Here is a 17,676-nt window from a genome sequence, read left to right on the forward strand (position 1 = left end):
GTTAGACTAGATAATTTTTTTTAATATGCTTATTATCTAATAATCTGAAATTCAATCAGTGATATTCTCATCCAACCTCTTTTGATTCATAAGAGAAATTCTAATCACGATAGTATTTGATCGAATGTGCGCAAGATCTAACATTACAAACTTGATAGATCAATCAGTAATTTATTCACCCAACCTTTTCATTCACGAGGTACGTTGCCTGGTTGCTGTATACTCATCAAACTCTTTGGTTCGTAAGAGTAATACTGATGACATCAGTCTTGATTGAGATCTCATGTTACATAACAAATATATCAATTAGTGATTTATATCATCCAACCTTTTGATTTATTCAATAAATCTTAATAAACATTATTGTTAGACTAGATAAATTTTTTTAATATGCTTGTTATCTAATAATCTGAAATTCAATCATTGATATTCTCATCCAACCTCTTTTGATTCATAAGAGAAATTCTAATCACGATAGTATTTGATTAAATGATTTTTCGAATGTGCAAATCAGTAATTTATTCTCACCCAACCTATTCATTCACACTAATAATGAACGTAGGGATGGATCGTCTTCTAAGACAAACATCGCATATATATATTTTGATTTTAATTACATAAAAAGTAGGGATCGTCTTCTGAGACAAACATCAGTAATGGTAAAAACACACATCCATATGAACGCATGAAGTATAAAGATGAAAAATTATATTGAAAGTTGTGTTGTTGCCAACAATATTAAATTCTTGAAGATTTCAAAGCAAACTCAGTTAGGGTTTAGGGTTTCAAACTCAGATTTCAAACGTCCATATTTTCACTATAAAATGGTGAGTCGTATTCTCTTCCCTCCAAACATTCTTCATTATTCATCTTTAACAATGGTTGATCATAAAAGCTCCAAACATACTCCATTCAAGAAGAGTACTCCTACTAAAAGCCCCAAACCCAATACCCCAAACAGAAACATCACTCTTAAAAGAGAGCCTGGTACAACCTACGCAACTCCAACAAAGAAGACGAAGTTGAGCCTTCATGAATCATCGCCCTCCACAAATTTGGAAGCTATGTGCAGGAACTTCAAAGAAGCCGAAACAAAATTGAAAAATGAAGTGAACGAGTTATTCCGCCGGCTGTCATCGGCTGGTAACGACGTACCAATTGAAGGCTTCCTATTGCACAACCCCCCTTTGGTAAAGTTGTATGATATACTCATGGAAATGAAGCTGGATACTACATACAAGGATCAAGAAGGAACTTCCAGCCCCATCCCTGTGGTGCTAATCCCAGATAGCTCGAGCGATGTTTAATTTGCTTTACTATGTTCTAAGTATTTTGTTTGTTTTGTTCCCTGCCGGACTTATTTCTTTCTATGCAATATGGTTTCAATATCATCGTCTTAATTAGTAGTACTATTTGTTCTTTGTTATGTAATCGGTTATCTTCATTATGTATCTTCATTTTTAAGCCTATATATGTTTGATTTACATATCATTCCTCAACTCCAATAAATCAAAGATAATAGTTTAAAATCTTGGCAGGTGTTGAGTTAACCCTAACAACTAGTTGAAACTTTAATTGAAGTTAATCATGTAACTTTAAATTACCGACAAACATTTGACATCTAAAATTTAAGAGATCTTTTCACAAAGTTTCAAGTGATGCACGCTTATAAGTTTGATTAATTGTCAAATGAACAATAGGCATATGATATACCAATTTATATTTGAATAGATAGATGTGATCATAAGCAAGAATAAAATCGGTTAACATATGAATATTTTCTCCAACAGCTAGTAGAAGGAATGTTATGGAATGAGTCAATGAGTTATGGAAATTGTAATTAGAATATGAATATTTTCACCAAATAAACCCACATCTGTTATTTCATATTTTTGGAATGGAATGAGTTACTATGTAAATAGTTATTAGTATATGAACATTTTCTCCAAAACAATAGGTATCTAATATCATATTTTTGTGCTAGAATGAGTTATGGAAATTATTAGTAGGAGTATATGAATATTTTATTCCAAAATAATCGGCATCTAATATCATATTTTTGTGCTGGAATGAGTTATGGAAATTTTATATATGAATATTTTTCCCAAAAAAATCGGCTAATCTTTATGGAAATTCTCTAGTATATGACAATTTTCCAAATGGTAATACGGTTGTTATATATGAATATTTCAGGATGAGTATTGTATGTAAAGATTTTGTCATATCGGTTGTTGCTACAATATTATATTAAAGATGGCTGCTACAATATATATTGAAAACTTGGTTATTGATTTTTTATTTTTTTTGGGAACTATAAAATGTAGTAGTAGTAGTAATTAATGCATTTAATTTGAATTCAAATTTGAAAATGAAAAGGATGAGTGATGATGCAGAATCAAAATGGAACGAAAATGAGGCCGAGGGTAATAAAGTCTTTTGAAATTGTCCACTAACTATAATTGATATTTTATTATTTAATTAACACTTAAATTTACTTTTATACCCCTGTGTGGTTGTCCACATTATGGTTGTTTAGCATCACCCTACTCTTTAACTTAACCAATAAGTCTAACATGGCTTAAATGAACACCTACTTCATCTTGTGAATGTCATTGACTCATTAACTTAGTTCAAACCAATTAAATGGCACTAATAGTTTGATAAATTTGATTTGGTAGCTACCTTTACATATTTAATATTTAAATAGCATATTGATTATGAAAAGTGCACGAAGCCATATAGGTCAGGCACGATCATGCTTTCAATTGTTACTAGTAGATAAATCAATATACTAGGTTAAAGCATGATTGGAATTTACAATGGCTGGTAAAATCACTTAAAAGTGAAATAATTTACAAATTATAACCACGTTCCACCTCTCATAGTAAGATAGTGTACTAGTTTACAATAAAATTTAAAAATAGGCACTAGTATTACACCTTACGACCCCAGTTTTTGATTGTGATATGAGTTAAGAAATGTACGTTAATTATAGAAACACTAGTAGTATAATTTTTAATTTGATACTCATAGCGCAGAAAAGTTTGACTGTTTCTGCAAAAGGAGGCCACCCAATCCAAATTTATTTCATATAAATATAGTCCTTTACGTTAAAAGTCGTAGAAAAAAATAGTCTAAGGTCGTTAACATATGGTTCAATTAATTAAATTTTTTGATACAGTATTTCAGGACATAAAATAATAAGAAATGAATTAGGTTTTACATAAATTTGACTGTACTACTTATCTTTTCGTAATACTCCTAGTATTTAGTTATAAAAAGTGTCACCAACTACCATAACGGAATTGTCCTTTTTCGCTTTCTTCGAAAAAACACAATAATGGAGCATCCATTTCTTTGGTGGGCCCTCTTGTGATTAGAGAATATAAATCCACAATTTAAAAATTATGAATCAAATCATACAGTTGATCAAACAAGTTCAAGTTCAAGTTCAACAATCCAGCACTCTAAATGCTACCCTTCCCTTCCATGATAACATTATCGTTAACCAACTCTCGATTTCTTTCTGATTGGACTAACATCTAAAACCACCCTCTTCCTAAATTTCAAAACAATGAGCAATATTTTCCATCCCTTTCTCTCACCATCAACCACCTCAGATGCTGCATTCCACCCGTTCATTAGGCCATGCTCGTAACCAAAGGTATCGCGCATGAACTCATCAGCGCCTGCAAAGAAAGCTTCTCCAAGAAAGCTCATCATCGGGTCGAAACTGTGACATGAAGTGTCCAAATGTATACTACTGCTCGATCCGCCAATATATGGAATCAAACCAGCTAGGTGCTGCTGAAGAGAATTCTGATCATCAAAGGCCTTTACCTGCCCCCAATTCTGGCAAGCAGATGCTAACAGTTTATCGGCATCAGCCTGTCATTCAAAGTGATGACTCTAGATTTAGTAAGATAGTTATAATAGATATGCTAGCAAATGCTATAAAGTAGAACAAGTGTATGTATGTATGCCTCTTCTTGCGCGCTTGTCTGATCCGGAGGTAGTCTTAGCATGTCTCCTAGAATATCTGAAGATCAAGTAGAACAATTATTTAGTCAGAAACGTCTCATCTTTATCAAATAACAAGGTAGACTCACATTTTTCATAAAATATAATGCAGATCGGACCTGAATTATGAAGAGGGGTGAGTTGAGCATCAGGTTTGGACACCTCTCCTCTTTCTTTTGATCCAGTTGGGCATGTAAACTCATTTTCATCATCATATAATGCAGAGGCTCTTTGTAATACAGATCTCAGTAACTTGAGTGCATCATCCTATTAGGGGTCAGTAATTCATTAGTACAAGTAGGAGTAGGAGACACCACAATTGCATAAACTAATCTATTCACAAGACAAGATAGGTCATCACCTTTTTATCAGCACACATATTATCAATCCCAACAAACTGGGACTCTATCATTTCCCCCTTGAGTTTTCCCACACAATCATAAATAACACATCTTTGAGGTTCACTCGATGATTTGTGACAAAACATCTTTTCACGATCAATTTTGCAGGCCTGAGCATGACTCACTATTGTCTTCCATCTGCCATCACCGACATTTAATATCTGTATGCATGTTGCAAGTTGGCTTTAAAAGCTACTAATAAACCACGATTACTAAACCTAAATCGATAGAACTAGCAACAAAACACAGCATGAATCCTAGTATGCAAACAAAATCTGGTTTCGCACTTAATAAATCAAACGAGTATAAATAGTTAACGAGGGCTATTACTGTGTTTTGGAGCTCCTCAGGATTGACATGGTACCAAAACAGAAAATCTTGCACTGTCTCGATGTATTTCTCTCTCAGTCTATCACGGCGCTTTCCACTCCTGCCAATTCCCGTCAATCTCCAAACTTCAGAAGTAAGATATGGATAGGGATCTTTCTCATACTCTGCAAAAGGAACCAGAAATTAAAATTTAATGGCCTTGTTATTTACATAATGTATCTATCTCAACACAGTAAAACCACTGTGGTATCTGTAGACCATGACAGAAGGAGATGTGACTAAGGGCAAAATAGTCTGTTCGTGAGCTACGGCGTGTTCGTGGCGGACAAATGTCCGACGTCGAATCGGCCTCGGGATCTGCTCCGCCGCCTGCTCATGCTCCATTTCGGCTAAGGATTCCGCCACAGCCTCATGAACACAATCGAACAAGGCCCGAGTAACGCCCTCCGAGGTACTCCAGTCGTCGCCGGGGCTCATTTTTTTAGTGTGAAAGATTGGGAGAGAAATATTGGTGTGTGGGGAAAGTGAGAGATGAGAGAGAAAATTTGGTATAGAAAATAGAATGAGAAATGAGGTTTAAATAGATAAAAATTCGAAAAAAAAGAAAAACGCATTGCATCGTCCGCGGTATCGTCCGCCTCGCCCACAGTGGGGCGGACGATGCGAGTTCCAACGCTATCGTCCGCGGACGATCTATAGGACGTGGACGATGCATCGGGCATCGTCCGCATAGCTGCAGTGGCGGACGATAGCCCGCCCGATTCATCGGGCGGACGATGCCCTAAGAACTCAAACTTCTATGACACTAATTTTCATACTTTTCTGCAACAGAAGCAGCCGTTTGGTAGATATAAAGAGTTACTTGGCAAAGAGCAGCAAAACAAAACAACTAACACCGAGTGAGAAGAGCATACGTTTGTGGCGCTTATCTCTGATCTCAAAGGGCGCGGTCCATGCTTCATGCACCGTGGTTCCTTCAAGATTCTGCCCAATCCTCGCTCCCAGCCTGCAGCTACACACCTTGATCCAATCTTTGTCGTGTCCCAACTTGATACCTTTCAAATCTGCAACACCGTTCTTGAGAAATATATCGCCACTTTTAGGAGAAATGTGAGGCTTCTTCTTATCTCCTGTTTGAATAATGCTCGTCTCAAATTTTTCATGAGTCATGTTACTTTCATCACCACCACCATTGTCCTCAAGAAGTAGTATCTCCACCTTTGCAGAAGATCCAGGGCCATGAGTCACAGTATGCCCGTTCGAATCAAGCAGAGCCAACTTCAGGCACTCACCTTTTAACCCTTTAAGCTCCTTCCCTGTCACAGTATCGGCTACTTTATTAACTAAGAACTTCAGCTGTAAGCTCCTTTCCTCTGGAAACTCTTTCCTATCAGCACATTTGAAACAATACCAGAATTCGTTATCAACCACAAGTGTGGGATTTTTTGTTGATCGAAAAATAAGAGAAAAAAACAAGTAACCAATGACATAAATTCTCACCGAGTCCCTTCGCACCAAAGCCTCTCTGCATCAGGTTGAAAACCCTCAATTACCTAAATCAAAGAACATTGAACAAAAATATTATGATTGGAAAATTAACCATAATAAATTTCTCAAGTGGTTAGGCTGGCTTTCTTCAAGTGGTATAGTGTTTTATAACATAATAGGAGTATATAACAAATTAAGATGCTGATAAAGTCACTTAACAATGCATCAATCCATAAAAATTCACCTTTAACAACAATCAATTCTTTAACACCATATGTTCAACAAACATGGAAAAGAAGATGTGCATGCCACTCACCATTTTACGAATTAGATCGTCAGTAACTGGCACTCCTCGCCTAGCCATCTTCGATACTTGGCTACACGTTTTTAACACCATATGTTTGCTCTCTTCTTCCAGTATCCTACCATAAAGAGAGTAAGGAAACTTAGAGCCATGTCAAGGTAAATAAGGAGAATTAATGAAAGATTCCCAACTGTGGTAATTACCAAATCAAATGAATCAACTTACAAGGCTAATTGAATGATTCAATAAATAATAAAAGAAACACACACTAAAAGAATAAACTTCCATGCTGAATAACTTTAAAGACAAAAATTTGGCAGCATCTGAATCCACCTGTGGCTCTTTTAGTTTCTCAAAAGTATGAACATTTCATAATCCCTCAAAAGTTGGAATAAAGTCTATACAATCAAAAAGCGAAACGAAAAAGTAAAAGAAAACTTATTCTAAAAGTGATCATAACAGCAATTGTCTTTAAATAAGCAGAATCCATATCTTCTCTAGCATGCCAAATCATGCAATGACAACTCCAAATCAAGATCAAGAAGCTATGATTGCAAGAAAATGAGTTAACCAAAAGGTAAGTCAACGGATATACATATTAAGCAAAAAGCACAACCCCATCTACAAATGGGGAAAAATGAGGTAAGCAGAATGAATCAGTAGAGAGATGCCGTAATCAAAGAGATAATTGCTCAAAATCGACCTACCTTGTTACAGTTAGAACATATGAACAATTTGGGTGCTCTGATGAGCCGCCGTTTTTATCAGCCTCCATCTCTCTCCAGCAACTACAGTTCCACAAAATTAGAGAAGAATGTCTTTACGATAGATGCTTCTATCCAGGCTTAGCATTTATATAGTAATTAGTTTATAAGTGGGGCCAACCCAAAAGAGCGCGTTCCTTTTTCAGCCACATTGCGACTGTGGCAGCGTATGTAGAATTCAGCCACATTGCGACTGTGGCAGCATATGTAGAATTTGTACGCATGAATTCGGGAACTAAATTTATCTTTTTATTTAGTCCGTTGTCCCGAAAAGCTCATTATCTACTAATAAAACTTTAATTATTTTTCACTCCATCCTTCTCTTAATTTTTCAATTTTGGACTAAAATTCGTGACAAACTCAAACGGCATATTCTTTGGAGACGGAGAGAGTATTATATTAAATAAATGTTCTATAATTTGTACTCGTAGTATTTAACTTGGTTAACATGGTTAAATGAAAAACAACTTCATCTTGTCAGTGTCCTTAATTTCGGCCAAACAACTTAAATGCACTAATAATATGCCATTGTTCGATAACCAAGATTTGGCAGCTGCTTTACATATTTAAATACTACTCCCTCCATCCATAAATAGGAGTCTCGTTTTTTCATTTTAGTCCGTCCGCAAATAGGAGTCCCGTCCGGTTCACTTTTACATTAATAGTACTCCCTTCGTCCCCAAAGAATATGCACTTTGGGTTCGACACGAGTTTTAATGCAAAATTGGTAAAGTAAGAGAGAAGTAGAGAGAAAAAGTAATTAAAGTATTGTTAGCGGAGAATGGGTCACACCTCAATAGAGAGAAAAGAATTTCTAAAATTGTAAAGTGCATATTCTTGTGGGACTTATTAAAAAGGAAAGCGTGCATGTTCTTGTGGGACGCATGGAGTATTAGGGTCTCACCTTCAACTAACTCATCTCACTCACATTTTATTTAAAACTAATAAATACAAATGGGACATTTATTCCACTAACTTTTTTCTACACACTTTTCTTAACATTTCTTAAAACTCTTGCCGCCAAGGAATATGACTCTTAATGGCGAACGAAGGGAGTACTACGTAGAGGTGTGATCAATTGCTAACTTTTTCTTAAATTGTTAACTTGTTAACTCATCGATACAATATTTTAAAAATATCAACACGATAACATTAGGGCACTCAAAATGGGTGAGACCTATCCCATGCCTTATCCCTATTTTCCTCCTGACACGTCAGCATTTTCTCTCATTGCCCCATCTTCCTGCAACACTACACCTATATCACACCCTATCTTCATTTTCACATCAACACTATTTTTTTATTTTTTTGTAATTCTCTATTTAATATGCTATTAAATAAATTAAATTGAAATACGAAAATATCATATACACAAATCTTCGTTGTATTACAAAATTGAAAAAAATACAACGAGAATCAAATTTAAAATGCACGAAATCGTACTATTGTGTTGGCCCCTTTCCCAGAGTGGAGGCCGATCGGTCCCCTATTGTGAGTGATCTTAGTTTGTTAACACAAATTTAGTTGATATATTTATGTCTTTGTATTAACATCTATTTTTATAAGTCAATACCAAATATAAGCATGTCAACTAAATTTGTGTTGACATACTAATGTCTATCGTGTTGGTATTGTTTAAAGAGTAAAGGCCAAAACTAGTCCTGAACATAGAGGTCTTTCTTCTTTTGTGCTAAGAAAGTAATGGAATTCCAATTTAATGAAGGAGAATAGATTCATTCTAATTGAGGGAGTGACGCACAATGGTTGTGCGTCGTTCTTAATGAAACGCACAACCCTTATGCGTCGTTATTTAATGACGCACAATGATTATGCGTCGCTTAACGACGCATAAGGGTTGTGCGTCTTTAATTAACGACGCACATTGGTTATGCGTCGTTAAGGCGGCTTTTAACTCCTTCCAGGCAGACGCAGATCACAGAACGCACCTTCACACACTTTCATTTCCTCTCTCGGCGATTTCCGGCGATTTCTCCATAAGATCCGGTAATTTGTTCATCAATTTAGTTACATTCATCATTATTCATGTTTATTGTGCTTTCATTTGTTAGTTTTACCCAATTTATACAAATTAGGGCTTGTAGGAAAATGTCCATAATTGTCGTTAGTTTATATGTTTTTGATGCAGAAATCATGCAAGTATTTGTGAGTTTGTATTGGGGTGGTAGAATAGTTCAACTACCACATATGGGTATTGGTTATGACCCACCTCGTGCGAGGAGCTCCATCATATTAAATTCAGGTGTTTCCTATTATGAGTTGGTAGCAATGATCTGTGATGCGATGGGAATAGATATGAACCAACACACAATTGAATTATTATGGAGACAATGTATAGTTTATGGTTCCGGTATGAGTTATACATGTTCTGTGATTCGCAATGATGATAGTGTAATGTTTATGTTCAACAATGCTCAAAATTCAAGTGGGTGTATTGAATTATTTGTTGAGTATTCACCTGTGAGGAGTGAAGAAATCCCACCAGTTGTTGATTATGGTATTGGAGCATCTGCGAGGTTTGAACAAATGAGTTTTGACTGTGGTATTGGATCATCTGCGAGGGTGGACCAAATGAATGAGCAGAGAGATGTTGTAGATGTTGTAGATGTTGCTGATGTTGGTGTTGGATTGAATGATGAGGTAGATGATGCAGATGATCTTGATGAGCCAAGGCCACTATCCGAGACAGAGCCAGACCCCGATCTCAGTGATGGTGATGGTGCTGATGATGTCGGTGCTAGTTCTGATGATGAGATAGTACCATGTAAACCTGTTATGCAAGGTGAACAACCACTTCCGGAATACAATCCTACTGGGTTTAGATTCTTTCGTGAATTACCAAGTCATCCTTCTGGAGTATCGGATGATGTGGGTGGTAATGAACACAGCCTTTTGTATTGGAATGAGAATGAGCCGCATCGGATTGTGTTGGGAACAAAATTTGATTCCAAGCTACACGTGAAGACTGCTATAACTATGTGGAGTTTGTGGAATGAAAAACAGTTTAAGGTTGTCGAGAGCAAATTAAGAAGGTGGCATGCTGTATGCAAATTTCCAGCAGGAACGACAGTAACAGGGGCAGGCCTCATCAGCACCACCGACGCTGAAAAAGCGAGGGAATGTAAGTGGGAGGTTTCAGTTACACAAAGGTCGCATGACGATATGTGGGAAGTTAGGAAGTGGAAGAATCGACATACCTGTATAGGCCATCGTGCTAATAGAGATCATGCTAACTTTTCAGCCCCAATGATAGCTCTGTTGATTCGACATCATGTGCGACAATGTGCCGATTTCAAGGTCTTCTCAATAATAGCTGATATTCAAGACAGATTTGGTGTGTTAATCAGTTATAAGAAGGCGTGGTATGCAAAGAGAAAGGCTATAGAGTTTGTATACGGTGGATGGGAGGAATCGTTTAGGCAGTTGCCAAGCTACATGTTTGAACTCCAGTCACAGAATATGGGCACAATTGTTGAGTGGAAGCATAACGATCTATTGAGTCAGAGGCGTACAATGGTGTTCAACTATGTTTTCTGGGCATTTGGGCCTGCAATACATGCTTTCCAGAAGGCCGCACCGGTGTTAACAGTGGACGGGACTTACCTCCGAGGAAGATTTAAAGGTAAGTTGCTTGTTGCTTGTGGTTTTGATGCTAACAAGACATGCTTGCCTATTGCATATGCTGTGGTGGATGAAGAAACCAATGACAGTTGGTCGTGGTTTTTGGACCATGTCAGAACTCATGTAGTGAAATACGAGAGGGAGGTGTGCATTATATCAGATAGGCATAAAGGACTATTGAATGCAATGGAGTCTGAAATCATGACTAGGGCCCCGCAGATATACCACAAATTTTGTTTGCTTCATGTGAGGGCAAATGTGTTGAAGAAGCACAAGGGCCCCAATGTGAAGGCCATTATATGGAAGTTGGGGGTCAGTTCTCAGGAACGTAAATTTGCCAGAAGACGTCGAGCACTATATGATGTCAACAGTGGTGCGGTTCGAATGCTGAATAGGATTACAAAAGAATGTTGGTCACTGTGCTACGATGGTGGACTTAGGTGGGGGGTGGCCACCACAAACATGTCGGAGTGCTACAATAACGTCTTGAGGGGTGTGAGAGAGTTGCCGATTAGAGCGTTGGTTGATTTGACATTTTGGAGGACGGTAAAATGGTGGGCGGAGAAGAAGACAACAATAGAACACACCGAAGGTGAATTAACCCCATGGGCGAGGGACAGACTTGCTAAGAATGACTCAAAGGGGCGAAAACATTACATCACTGTCATTGACCGAGATATAGGGAAGTACCATGTCCGAACTCGAGGAAGAATCGTACAAGGAGTGTCAAAGGGCAACAATGTTCAAATAGTCAGGTATTTGAATCGAGTTGCAGTTGTGGTAAGTGGCAGATGTGGAGAATTCCTTGTTCACATGCTTGTGCGGTTGCTAGAGACAGAGGTCATGTTATGATTGACCTCATAGATGAGAAGTACTACCTAGGTACATGGAGATCACAGTACTATAGTGAAGTTTCATTTGATGCACCAAGACATGAAGAGTATTGGGTTGCACCTTCATGGAAATTGTGCATCACCCCTCAGCAGTTGATTCCTAGAACGCGTGGCCGAGTTAGAAGAAGGAGGATACTTAATCAAATGGATGTCCAGGAGGAAGATGCACCGAGAGCTCCCCGCCGTTGCAGAAATTGCGGGATAGAGGGGCATGACCGAAGAAATTGCTCAGCCGGTGCCGTTCAGTAAAGTCATGGTAGCCATTTGCATTTGCGTGGTGTATTTGAGATGTTATGTATGTATCAACATTTGTGAGATGTTGTCGACAGTTATGATGTGTTTTATTATGCCTGGACTAAAAATTTTGTAACATTATGTGTTTCAAAAAATGTTCAAAAATGTGAAACGAAATGTTTCTGGACTTAAAAGGGTGAAACGAGATTCATTTGGTGACGCATAACAGTTATGCGTCGTTCATTGGTGACGCATAAGCATTATGCGTCACCAAATAACGACGCATAATTGTTATGCGTCACCAAATAACGACGCATAATTGTTATGCGTCATCGAAGCAATGTCGTTCAGCACTGTTGGGTCCAGAAACTTCGCCCGGTCGGGCGATTTTAAGTTCCTAAAACGCCCGGTCGGGCGATTTTAGGTTTAAAATTTTTTTATCAAATTCAAAATACGGTTTAAATTTGGTATTTGTTTATATTTGTAACCGAATTTTATATCAAAATCATAATACTTCGCTCGGTCATATGTTAGTATTCGTTTATATTTGTGGTTATCAAAATCATAATACTGTTCATTCCACCATAGAAAACATGGAGCTTTATCCTATTTTTTCATCACATAAAAAATCATAATACTGTTTCAATAGACACAAATACCGACATATGACCGAAATCTATCTAGATGGAGGCGTGAACTTTGTCGGAGCCTTCCCTTTGTTCTTCCTTGTTGAGAAGCCCCTGAATACATTCTGCATAGCCCGCCCAATCGTACTTGATGATCGTGAGGATCCCGCAGTCGGTGGTCGGAATATTACTTCGTCATGTTCCTCCCCGCCCTCTTCTTCCCCGCCCTCTTCTTCCGGAACCTCTTCCTCCGGACCCTCTTCTTCCTGACCCTCTTCTTCCCCCACACGATCCATAAATTGATAATTCTGAAAGTACGTATCACGTCCTTGTTGAGATGCATCCCAATCAGACACACCTCCAAAGAATGAATCACATGACGCGCGTGCTCCCCATTGCGAGGGCTCAATTCTTGCACCACTCAACTGAGACCATCCTGGGGGATCGTACTCCGGACTCAAGGGCTCTGGTACCGCATACTCAGGTTGCGGTTGCGGCTGCTGCGCCAACCGATGCTGTCGTGTAATCCCGTGCCCACCCGTCCGGACACCCGGCAGTCCATGACGAAGAGAAGTTGGTGGGCGTGGCGGCACGACCACATTTTGCCGTTGAGAAGATGGATACCTCATCGCATCAGCATGGTTCATCGCACGAAGTGCCGACTTCGCCATTTCTCGAATCTGCCGTAACCGAGGGTCTGTGTCATGCTCAGAGGTCAAATGCCATATCCCCTGAAGGGTCTCAACCTAGATAATAAAAATATAAATGACATCATACCACGTGGAGCAATACAAACTTTAAACTAAAGACATTTTTATATACAAAAACATCACATACCGCCAATAAATTAGAAGAGGCTGCCTCGTTCATCCATTCAGTTGACTGTGTCCCAGGTTGAACTAGGTACGACATGGTGATCCTATTGTACCACGCCATATAGCCCGGATTAATGCGACCACCCATTGTCGCCGTTGCGTGGTCAAAAGTTGCTTGGAACCTGTCGTGGCGCAAGTCCCATTCATCAATGAAGAACTTATGTACCTTAGCCCAATCAGCGCCCTTCCTCCCACGGCGGTGACTTTTACTCAAATGGCCGGAGTTATGTAGCATCCTATCACAGTACTGAGGAATACGCTAGTATAGGTTAAATTGTCGGCAAACGCGTCCAGCCTCGTGTGCCTCGACAAATGACCAGCACACCAAATAAGTGTCGCACAAGTACGATGCAGTCGAATCAATACAGTGCTCAGGCAGGATACAGTCTGCATACGGTGTCCACAGAAACTACAAACAAATAAAATTAAAAACACGATTAATTTCATACTACAAATTGATAATTCATTAACTAAGACAACACAAATAAATGTCACCTGGCCAGGACGAATCAGTGATAACTGATCACGATAATGAGCTACTGAATGTCGGGGAGCATTTCCAATTTCAGTAACTCCGTGCCACCTATGCATAATATTAATGTCAACCGTTATCAACAAAACACATAATTATGTGAGTTAATTTAAATAAAAACATTACTTGGCTCCACACGGGGTATACGGCGTGTGCATAGGCGATATCAAAAAGGCTGGTCTCAATGTACTTTATTTGAAGATGGTGATGGTGCAAATACATTCCGTGCTTTTAACCCAACTCAAGCCGAAGAAACTTATTCCATGGTCACCGCTAATCGCTTTTGGTCCCAAATCTTTGGGGTTGCTTTTTCCAATAAACGTTGGTTACATTTCTTTATGTTATTTGTACCAGTAACCGGTTTATGGATGAGTGCTCTTGGAGTAGTCGGTTTGGCCCTGAACCTACGTGCCTATGACTTCGTTTCTAGGCATTCTTTCCCACGCCCACAGCTGCAAGAGAACCATAGGTCCACCAACATCTCTGCTCTGTCTGCCTACAGAAGCCTCGCACAAATAATGATACAGGTATGCTAAAGCAGCACTACCCCAACTGATATTAGCTACATCTTCCGGATCGTCTAAGGCATTTAACCACATGAAGGGAACCTTACACCCTGTGGTGTCCGGTAAAATAAGCCCCCCTAACAAGATCAGAGCATGTATACGTGCTCTTTGGACGTATGCATACTCAGGCAGCCCATCACCCAACGGCATCGTCGCTTGGTGGATCAAAGCCGTCATCAACAAACCACCGTGCTTCGTTTCTGTTTCTGCATCAGGAATCCATCCCAACAAATCTCTACACTTGCTGGACCAATCTTCAAATCCAACAGGGTAGTCACGGCCAGTGAAAACACGACCGTTTGCTCTCAAACCCCACAGGCTTTGCACATCCTGTAGGGTTACAGTAACTTCACCAACTGGAAGGTGGAAACAGTGTGTCTCAGGCCTCCAGCGCTCGATCAAGGCAGTTATTAGCTCATTGTCCATCCTCATCGGCCTTCCACATTGAACCACGCCTCTGAACCCCCATACATCAAGCCAATACATCACATTCTCATGTATTGGCAATGCCCAAACCTTACTCTCCGTCCTACGACTTCTCAACACATTTGTTGTGCCATTCGCCAACAAGGACGCTGAAATGTGCTCGTTCTGATGAAATAGTAATGATGGATCCTCAGGTCCATAGCATAACTGATGTTCGGTACTTGCAGATGCCATCTACTTCAAAACATTCACCCAATATATCATTTTTTTTCATAACATCTCAACAATCTAACTAAAAGGGGCACAATTACAAAAAATTAATCATTTCTTTCTACCCGTTCAATTATATGCATAGGAAATACCCAAATTACGGAAAATCGATCAACAAATCCATCAATTTCATCATAAACCCTAATTTTGCTAAATTATATCCATATAAAATACACAAATTACGGAAATTCGACCAAAAATTCCGTAGTTTGTGTCATAACCCCTACTTTCATCATAATCCCTAATTATATGCAACAAAACAACACAAATATACCTAAAAATCCATCAATTTCATCATAAACCCTACTTTTTTCTACATTACGGAATATCTGCCCAAATTAATCATTAAAGGTTGTATTTAGCCAAATTGAAGAAGAATTACCGGAATACGGTAGCAAGAAGGTGGAAATTCGCCGGAAATTGCTCGGATTCGTCGGAAATTGCGTAGGTTGCGTCGCTGGTTTCGGTTTCGCCTCCTGCTTCTTCGTTCGCTTGGTTTCTGTCTCTTTCTGCCTTCTGCCCGTTTTAAAACGCAATGGAAGACGCATAACTATTATGCGTCGTTAGTTAGTGACGCACAAGGGTTATGCGTCGTTAATTAGTGACGCATAATGGTTATGCGTCTTTTAACGACGCATAATGATTATGCGTCTTTAAGTTAACGACGCACAACCCTTGTGCGTCACTCCCTGAGGTGGAATTCATCTAATGCTCTTCATTAAAATGGAATTCAACTAATGCTCTTTACCAAAAAAAGAATTGTTCCCCTGAACATATGCCCATTTTACTATTTTGGTCCTAAACATTATCTTTTGGATTTTTTGGGCCTGAACATATGAAAATTTGATCATTTTGGTCTTCCGTCAATATTTCCGTTAATTTTATAACGGTCAACGGGTGTTTAGCCCAATTTTGACCAATTAAAACTCTTAATTACTCATAGTAAAACAAAACAAACATATTAACAACAAATATACTAAAAACAAATAAAATTAAAATAACAAAATGCAATTCATAAATTTGTACCCACTTTTATAATTATAATTTGTACCCACGGTTTCCAAGCTGAACCCTCCGCCGTAACCCTGCCCGATCCCGACTCCGGCACCGGCTCCGCATCCAGTTCCGACGCCAAATACCAATCTAAGATCATTCCACGACGAGCTGAGTAAGCCGGCGCCGCCGATCACTCCGAACCCCAATCCAACGCCGCAGCCGATTCCGGGGCCGAGGACGGCGTCGTCTATCTTCTCGTGGAAGAATTCCGTCACCGGATAGAGCTTGCCCTCGGGCTTTCTCGACTGCAGATCGATTCATTTCCACTTCCACAGAGCATTAGAATTCGATTCCGTATTTTGGAAACCGTTGGCGAATATCATATTTCCCTTCATTTTTGTTTTAGGCCTGGGTACAAATTTATGAATTGCATTTTGTTATTTTAATTTCAATTTGTTATTTTAATTTCAATTTGTTATTTTAATTTCATTTTTATAAACATATTATTTAATTTAATCACCGTCTTCACATTCACGCAAATCCATTTTTAATTCCCCTTTTCACCACTGCCTGCAGCAGCTTCCCCTTTTCCGGCAACGGGTCTTTGATCAACTCCACGGGCATTCTGTCGGGCGACGAAGCGATGCTCTCCTCGCAGTCGGAGGAGGACAATCCGTCGATTCCTTTAGCGGGTTCGTCTTCTATGCTGGAGATTGCTGAATTGAGGGCTGATTGGTGGACGAGGATCTTCTCCAACAATATCTTCTTGCAGTTTTCTCGAGCTTCGTCGCGTTCTTTAATGGCAGCGGCGAGGAGCTCCTTCAGGCGGAGGATTTGGGCGTCGCGCGATTTGAGGTCTTGGTCTGCTCGGACCCTGGTTTCTTGGAGCTCCATGCTTAGCTTAAACAATTGCTTCATTTCATCCATGCTCTGCTTCAACATAAATTGATTGGAAAATTGAGAAATGGAATTAGATGGAATTGAAATGGAATCCATTTTTAATTCCAATCCACACACTCTCTCTAAGAAAATAATTAGGGAATTAATTAGGGAGTAAAAAATCAGAATTAAAAGTCTAATTTGGTCAAAATCGGGATTAAACCAGTTGACCGTTAGTTTTTAACGGAAATATTGACGGATGACCAAAATGATCAAATTTTCATATGTTAAGGACCAAAAAATCCAAAAGATAATGTTTAGGACCAAAATCGTAAAATGGACATATGTTCAGGACCAATTTTGACATTTACTCTTTTTTAAATATTGCATTGATAAGTTAGCAATTTAAGAAAAATTAGCATTATAACGCACC

The 17,676-nt window shown here is 38.8% G+C and overlaps 1 protein-coding gene across 1 annotated transcript; it reads right to left on the reverse strand.

Annotated features, from left to right (window-relative positions):
- Positions 1 to 3,373: 3,373 nt before the first annotated feature.
- Positions 3,374 to 7,463, reverse strand: LOC121761971 (calmodulin-binding protein 60 A-like). Its single transcript, XM_042157689.1, has 9 exons — positions 7,251 to 7,463; positions 6,556 to 6,661; positions 6,252 to 6,304; positions 5,666 to 6,138; positions 4,752 to 4,915; positions 4,382 to 4,582; positions 4,140 to 4,287; positions 3,984 to 4,039; positions 3,374 to 3,888 (listed from the first exon to the last, which is right to left on the reverse strand). Exons 1-9 carry the CDS (start codon positions 7,316 to 7,318, stop codon positions 3,505 to 3,507), a joined length of 1,653 nt encoding a protein of 550 aa, XP_042013623.1. The 5' UTR covers positions 7,319 to 7,463; the 3' UTR covers positions 3,374 to 3,504.
- Positions 7,464 to 17,676: the final 10,213 nt, after the last annotated feature.

This window comes from Salvia splendens, chromosome 13 (genome assembly GCF_004379255.2).
Source record: "Salvia splendens isolate huo1 chromosome 13, SspV2, whole genome shotgun sequence".
Taxonomy (NCBI): domain Eukaryota; kingdom Viridiplantae; phylum Streptophyta; class Magnoliopsida; order Lamiales; family Lamiaceae; genus Salvia; species Salvia splendens.